Source organism: Triticum aestivum, chromosome 4B (assembly GCF_018294505.1).
Source record: "Triticum aestivum cultivar Chinese Spring chromosome 4B, IWGSC CS RefSeq v2.1, whole genome shotgun sequence".
NCBI lineage: Eukaryota > Viridiplantae > Streptophyta > Magnoliopsida > Poales > Poaceae > Triticum > Triticum aestivum.
This window is the reverse complement of record NC_057804.1, coordinates 642,498,285-642,505,974: the sequence shown is the minus strand read 5'-3', so window position 1 is coordinate 642,505,974 and position 7,690 is coordinate 642,498,285. Positions and strand designations below refer to the sequence as shown.

Sequence of the window (7,690 nt, the reverse complement as noted above, 5' to 3'; positions counted from 1 at the left end):
AGCCTTACAGTTTGCATGCAGAGGATTCTCTGACGCGCAGCCGCCTGTAAGATCCTGACTAGCTGATCAGCTAGAATCAAGATCTCGACTGCCATGTCGATGTTGATGTTCCCTCCGATGCAGGAAACATGTCATAGTAATGATTGTGTGTGCTGCCCCAATCGAATTAATCAAGAAATGTGCAGTTCAGATTTTTGTTTTGAAAAGGATGTGTAAGCTAGTGAACTTGCCACTGTGCGTCGCGTGTTGGTTCTCTGTTACAGATCGTATCAAACCTGTATGTAACTCATATATGTTCTTCTTTATCACAAAGAAAAATACTCGTATATGTTCTCTGTAAATCAGCCTCTCGGTTGGAGGAACGACCATGTGTGCTGTGGATGAATGTGAGGTTGTTCATTTTCACCCACCTGAGCTCGATTCTATTGCAAGCGAACGTACGCCTTGCCACGCTGTTTTTATTCCATGAAAAGCAAAAAAGGAGATTATATACATCTCAAAACAGCCATGCTTTATATATAATAAAGCGACCATCATGTCCAAACATGAAGTTCAACTCACGAAAAGGAAAAAAAATAAGTTTGCCAGGCAACATCACAAACATGCTCAAAGATGCGTCCTACCACACACAAAAAATCGATCATGCCGCCTAGCCGATCCCTATTTTGCTGCCTAAAAAGCAAGTGTCAGTGATGCAAGAAGAACAGAAGTTTAAACACAGAGTCCGTGGCACGCTATAAAAAGACTCGTTTAATCACCAAGTTCAGGCCAACGCCACATACACTAACCAGAAGAGACGGCCCCTCCTACTGGTATGTGTGGCTTGGACTTCCAGGAATTATCCAAGGTCCGGAGCCTGCCACTCGGACCATGGACAAGGCCTCATAGGAGGAGGGCAACAGGACATGAGAAGAAAATGTGGGTCTTGGACTCTGGGACACCACACTGAGGGCATAGCCCATCATCAGGACCGTGTTGCTTCGTCACCTGTGTCCACAAGGGAGAGGTGATCACACATAAGCTACCAAACGAAGATCTTGGCCTAAGAGGGAGCGACGCATTCCACAAAGGAGTGATTCACGCCAGATTCAGAGCCCGGCTTAGTGCTACAATATGATGAGCAAACAGAGAAGAGTCATGATGGGGCATGGGGCCAAGAAGCCATGCCAGGTGAGTGATCATGCCGTGCAAGTGAATATTGTACAGTCGTAGCCTTGTCAAAGTAAGAGTATTAGTCCCATGAGAGACTCCCACGAGTCTAGGGTTTCCCCACCTTCCCTGCCGTCGTCGATCTGCCTTGTCTTATGTCGCCTTAGGGCCATGGAGGTGTGGTGGATCTCGACCATTGCCAATGGGTGGGCTCCTGCTTTGTTTTAGGGTGTTCTTAGTATGTTTAGGGTTTGTGTCATGCTCAGGAAGGCGAGACGGCAGCGATTCCCTGAAAATAGAATAAGGTTCTCCCAACTTAGCCCCCATTTCGGCAGCGCGTCTTGCGTCGTCGGTGAGCATGTGGAGGCGCGTCTTCAACGCATCTCGCGGGATTCGGCTGGCATTTGTCTTCATTGGATCCATGTGGATCGAGCTTCATTGGTATGTATTCATATATACACGGGTAGCATCCTTCTGGTGTACACTTCACTTCGTCGACACCGCTTGTTGTTCTGGTATACTGGTCCTTTGGGGCCTTAGCATGACGGCTTCTCGATTGTCTGCTACGACAAAATTTGTTCGGCTTGTGTAAGGGAGGGGCGATGATGGCGGTAGGCATTCAACACATTCCAGTGCTTATAATCATTGCTAAGTGGTCGACGAACATGAATGCACTTGTTACTTACAGAGTTTCTTTGCAATGCCATAATATTTGATGAATACATTGAAGTTTTTTACTCCCTCCGTCCCAAAATTCTTGTCTTAGATTTGTCTAAATACGAATGTATCAAGTCACATTTTAGTATTAGATACATTCGTATCTAGACGAATCTTAGACAAGAATTTTAGGACGTAGGGAGTTTTTTTTTAAGGGAAGGGGGGAGTATGTTTTTTAAATGTTCATATGTTTGTAGTACTGACGAGGCTTCCACACGAAAAAAAAAAGTAGTATAATACCCGCGTGCCGCTCCTTCGCCCAGCTCTCCCAACACAAGGGAAGGGCATCTCCCCGAGCGCCCGCGCCCACGCCCACAACCTGCTCGTCCAGAACGCCGGCAGGCTGGCCGACCACCCCGCCATGGCCCACGCCCTCGAGCAAGTGCCCGCGTGGGGGCTCTCCTTACCGAGCAGGCGTTCGCGTTCCTGGAGGCCGCGGCGAGGTCGAGCGTGGATGAGACGGTGAGGGCGACTCTGAGGACTTTGGACGGTGCCGACAGCCTGTGCCTCCCGCTGGTCCAGGGCTCCAGGCATTGGCCTAGATCGGCGAGTTCGACGCGGCCGTGTTTGTGATCGAGGAGGGTCAGCTACTAAAACGTCATGATGCCGGCCAAGGGCAAGGCCGGCGACTTTGAGGGCGCCCGCCAGGTGTTCGACGAAATGTGGAAGGGGAGCTACTACCCCAATGCCAACTCCTGGACTACCTCATCTGGAGCCTACTCAAGAACAGCAGAGCCACCGAAGCGTGCGACCTCGTTGTGGCCATGGAGAGGTCTGAATTCTGAACCTGATGACATCCAGAAATCACTGATGTATGAGATCATAAGATGATCACATACCACGCATGTAAAGCAGGGAAGATGGATTCGGCAAGAGATTCTCGATCAGATGTTCCTGGAAAAGCTGACGCCAAAGATTACAATCCACACATCAAGGGGTATGTCTATACCGGGAGAATCGAAGATGCCTGGGAGTATGTCAGGGCTATGAGCATCAGGGACACACGCCCCACAAACAAGAACTACAGCCTGCTCACATGTTGTTGCGCAAGTCTGGAAGGGTCATCGAAGCGATTAGTGTCCTGCATAAGTTGATGGGAATGGGCCCCATGCCTGATCATGTTAGAGTTCCAAAGATGTGCGCGAGATGGGAAGGGGAGATCTGTCTGCTGAATCAGGTTTGGAACACTGATTTGTTTTGAACTTTTATATGTCGAATCACCTAGTTCAGTGAAAATTGCTTGTCCATATACGATATACATGTGCCATTATGCTCTTCATTCCTCTCCACCCCATGTATAAGTAGATATCTTTGCTCTAACTCAGAAGGACACATTCCCTACTTTGTATAGATAAAAACATACATTAGCAGAACAATTAGGACACATCCCCTAATTTGACATGGATGTATTAGCTACCTCTGAAATGACTCAAACTGGATTCAGAAAGGAGAAAAAAAAACAGTACATTACTATTCATCTTTACATGAACTTCTGTTGCTTCCTACTATCCTGCCAATTCTTTGCTTCATCAGGCATGCATGTGTCTGAGGCCACATGCTTTATTCTAAGTATCTCAGTAGAAACTTGTCCCATGCCCGGCCGCTCGTTGGGTGATGTCATGGAGCAAGAGAGGCCTATTCTTAGAAGTGGAACAACGCAATTCTCCATCATGTCAGAAGCATTGCTGTTATCTTGTAGCATTGTAGGGTCAACAACCTCATGAATATTCTTCGTAAATGCTCTATCAACAAATTCATGAAGGCTTATACCATCGTTAAATTTTTCATCAGTTGGACTACGCCCTGTTATCAGTTGTAATAGGAGCACTCCGAAGCTATAGACATCACCCTTGGTTGATATCTCTTCGCTCATTCCATACTCTGCGTTTACATGTAAAAAGACATAATAACATTACAGAATCATCATTATTTGTACAACTCTATATAAGGAACAAACAGAAACAAGATCTTGCAAAAAAGCTTATCTCACCTGGTGGGATGTATCCTATGGTCCCTTTTAAGTGTCTTAAACTTGCTGAACTATCTTGATGTGCATTTGCTGTGCTGAACAAGAATCTTGCTAGGCCAAAGTCGATGACGTACGCAGCCATGTCAAGGCCCAAAAGAATATTGCTTGGCTTCAAGTCGCAATGTATAACTGGAGGAGCACACTGATTGTGAAGATAATCCAAAGCAACTGCCACATCCAAGGCTATGTTAGTCCTTTGGCTTAAACTCATAATATTCTTTTCACCATCTTCAGGATCTTTTAGATGTAACCACATTTCTAGATTCCCATTTGGCATGTATGGGAACACTAGGGCCTTGAAATCTGCCCCAGTATGATCCACAGAAGAGCATGAGGTAATGATTTTTACAAGATTCCGATGGCGAACATTTCTTAGGGCTTCACACTCTGCTATGAAGCTCCTATCTGCCCCATTAATGTCAAGGTCAAAAATCTTGATGGCAACTTGATCTGCTTGAAACTGCAGACTTCCCTTATAAACCCTTCCAAATGATCCAGAACCAATTAAGTTTTCAGAAGAAAACCTATCAGTTGCCCTTAGCAAGTCTTCATATGATATCTTCTCAAATGATATCTTCTCTAGCTTCTTTACGTGCTCATTGTCATGTTGCAAATGGGGATTTGCTTGCATCCGTTTCCTCCTATAAATTGTTGCCATGCAAGAGAAAAGGATTGCAGTGGCAACAACAATTGGCAATAGAATCACTGGGACTAGAACCAGTGGCTTCTGCTTTCTTTTGCTGTCAGACAGAGCCATACAAAGAGACATACCTCTCATCGGGATAATTGTACATAGATGATCATTTCCTTGGAGTGAAACTGCACCAATGTTGTCAAAAACACCACCTGTCGGAACTGCTCCATCAAAATGGTTAAAGGATAAATTCAGGCCTTGCAGTGATTTCAAGGATTTGAGGAACTCTGGTACTTTTCCAGACAAATTGTTCCCAGAAATATCCATGTGTTTTATGCTGACTAAGTTGGAAAATGTTTGTGGAATTCTTCCTGCAAAGAAGTTGTTTTGCATCTCAAGATACTCCAGATCAACACACTGGCCGAGAGTTGATGGTATGTTGCCAGTCAACCTGTTATTTGACATGTTGATTTTCTTCAGATGAAGGAGACTTCCAACTTCATCTGGCATTCTTCCAGACAAGTAGTTGTTTGACAAGTCCAGCTCTTTAGAAAGCGTAGAGATTGTCAAGATTTTACTTGGTATACGCCCATCTAGTGAGTTGTGAGCAAGGTTGAGTATGGTGAGTTGAGTGCATCGTGCTATACTTGCAGGTATTCTTCCACTGAAGCTGTTATGATCCAATTCCAGCATACTCAGCTGGACAAGATTGCCAACAGTATCTGGAATCTGACCTGAAAGCCTGTTATGCGCAACGGATAGCTCGACCAATTTGTACAATTTCCCAATTGTTGGTGGTATATTACCAGTGAAAAAATTGTAATCCATGTACAATGTACTGAGGCTCTTAAGGTTGCCAATCTCCGGTGGTATAGGTCCAGAAATTTGGTTGCTATTCAGCCACAACGAGTCAAGACTATTTGAAAGATTTCCAATAGAACTTGGCAATTTCCCATTAAGATTGTTTCCATCCAGGGCCAGCATGTACAATCTGGAGCAGTTAGATAGTGAAGAGACAAATCCCCAATCATCTGCTTCTAGCTTGTTGCATGCCAAATCGAGACGCACCAAATTTGGCAATGAACCGAAGAATGGTATGGATCCAATAAATCTATTACTATTAAGGAGAAGCCAGCGTAGGCGGTAAGCTTTGAGAAGAGAGGCTGGAATTGGTCCATCAAAATTGTTCCCCGTGAGTATTAAGTACTCAATATTTTGGAGGGTGTAGCCGATGTCGAAGGGTAATCTTCCGACAAGTGAGTTGTCGAATGCGGCGAGACTTTTCAGGGATGACATGTTGAAGATAGACGGTGGAACCGGTCCAGATAAGTTGTTTGCACTCAAGACCAATTTCTCTAATGTTGGAATATAACCTAAGCTCTCCGGGATGCTCCCAACTAAATGATTGTTTGTGAGATGAAGATGAAGTAGGGAGGAAAGGTTCCCTAGTGAGAAAGGTATTCTTCCTGAAAGATTGTTTTCCCCTAAATAGAGATGCTTAAGAGGGGAAGAGGTGACAGTAACAGAAGGTATGGAACCAACAAAATTGTTTCTTGTGAGGCAAATGGCACCTAGTGACAAAGTGTTGAGGAGAGCCTTTGGGAGTTCTCCGGTAAGACTATTGCTCATGAGCCTAAGTACTTGCAGAGATGAACTATTTGCCAAGGACTCCGGGATGACCCCTCCAAGAGCATTGATCCCGAGATCGACATACATAAGATGACGACTGCTGCCCAAAGACAACGGTATGGTGCCAGTAAGCGTATTTTCGGCGAGAACCAGTATGCGCAGCTCAGGAAGGTCTCCAAAAGCAGGAGGGATGCTCCCTTGGAGCTTGTTGTTGCCAAGGTTAATCTCTTGAAGGCGCTTGCATTGGCTAAGGCTATGTGGGATCTCTCCATGGAGGGAATTGTTCCACAAGCCCAGAATTTGGAGCTGGGAACATGCAGAGAGTTCAGGTGGGATGTTACCTTCCAAACTGTTCATGCTGAGGTTGAGGTTGGTGAGTCGGCTCAGGAGGCCAAGCTCGGACGGCACACCGCCACCAAAGCTATTGTTGGACAGCTGGAGCCTTGCCAGCCAAGTGAGGTTGGCGATGCAAGGTGCTATGGTGCCTGAGATGCCTTGGGATTCAAGGTCCAGCGCAACGACATGCCGGGGGGAAGTCGCGCTGCACGTGATCCCGTGCCAGTCGCAGAACTCCATGGATGTGTTGCTCCATGAAGGTAGAACTCCGGCGGGTGCTGAGAGCCGTGATTTGAAGCAGAGGAGGGCTTCTCTATCACTCTGCGTTTCATTGCAGATGCCTAATAATGGTAGGCTGCAAGAGAAGCCCAGGAAAAGGCAGAGAAACCAAACGAGACCTGGAAACAACAAAGTTGCCATTACTCTGCTATCAGCCGGGATGAATGGAAGCTCTCGCTTTGCCAGAGGATGTTTGATAGCTCACCCACTTTAAATAGAAGGCCGGCATCTTTGCTTGGAAAGTGGCGAGGAAGGAATGACCTACCCAAGTCAATATGTGCAATATGTTCTGCAACACTGTGACCGAATGTGTGATGGCACTGATGATGCTGGCACACACACTCAGCCAAGTGACGAACGATAAAAAAAGAATATTTTGCAGTAATGTGGACTCACAGACAAGACCTAGCTTAGGGTAACCATATAATTGACTGACCACTCGTGCTGGAAGCAAGACAGTTGAATAATGAGGCGAGAAGCAGCTTCCTCACAGGAGAGAGAGCAGAGTTTCAAAGATGGTTTGGTTGGGATCCTCTCCAGCCAAACTAGATGGCATCTTCATGTGGGAATATAGAACTCAAAATACGAATCCGGTAGATGGAGTTACTTGACTCAGATGAGTGTGACTTAAAAGAAATCTTATGGAAGCAATAGCTACTAGCCAGCAACTCCGAAAATGAAATCTGGAATGAGCCAAACTGCTGTGCCAGCGACACAATTTTTTGTCTGAAGTGCAGTCTTCTCTCTATTCTTTGACGGGCATGGTCTGATGTGGCATAGTCTCCGTCTTCGTCTTCGTCTTCGTCTTCGCACACGGTGGTATGAGCCAGCTGGTTGGTATTCCCTCTTTAACTATTCATTATTTGTTAGTCGTCGTTTTGACCAGTCGAACGCGTGTGGTAGTTCACTGGGTAAGA

At 45.8% G+C, this 7,690-nt stretch overlaps 1 protein-coding gene across 1 annotated transcript; it reads right to left on the bottom strand.

Annotated features, from left to right (window-relative positions):
- Positions 1 to 3,313: 3,313 nt before the first annotated feature.
- On the bottom strand, positions 3,314 to 6,924 carry LOC123089538 (receptor kinase-like protein Xa21). The gene is made up of 2 exons (XM_044511192.1): positions 3,857 to 6,924; positions 3,314 to 3,747 (listed from the first exon to the last, which is right to left on the bottom strand). The coding sequence occupies exons 1-2, from the start codon at positions 6,912 to 6,914 to the stop codon at positions 3,347 to 3,349; spliced, it is 3,459 nt and encodes a 1,152-aa protein (XP_044367127.1). The 5' UTR covers positions 6,915 to 6,924; the 3' UTR covers positions 3,314 to 3,346.
- Between the last annotated feature and the right edge of the window lie 766 nt (positions 6,925 to 7,690).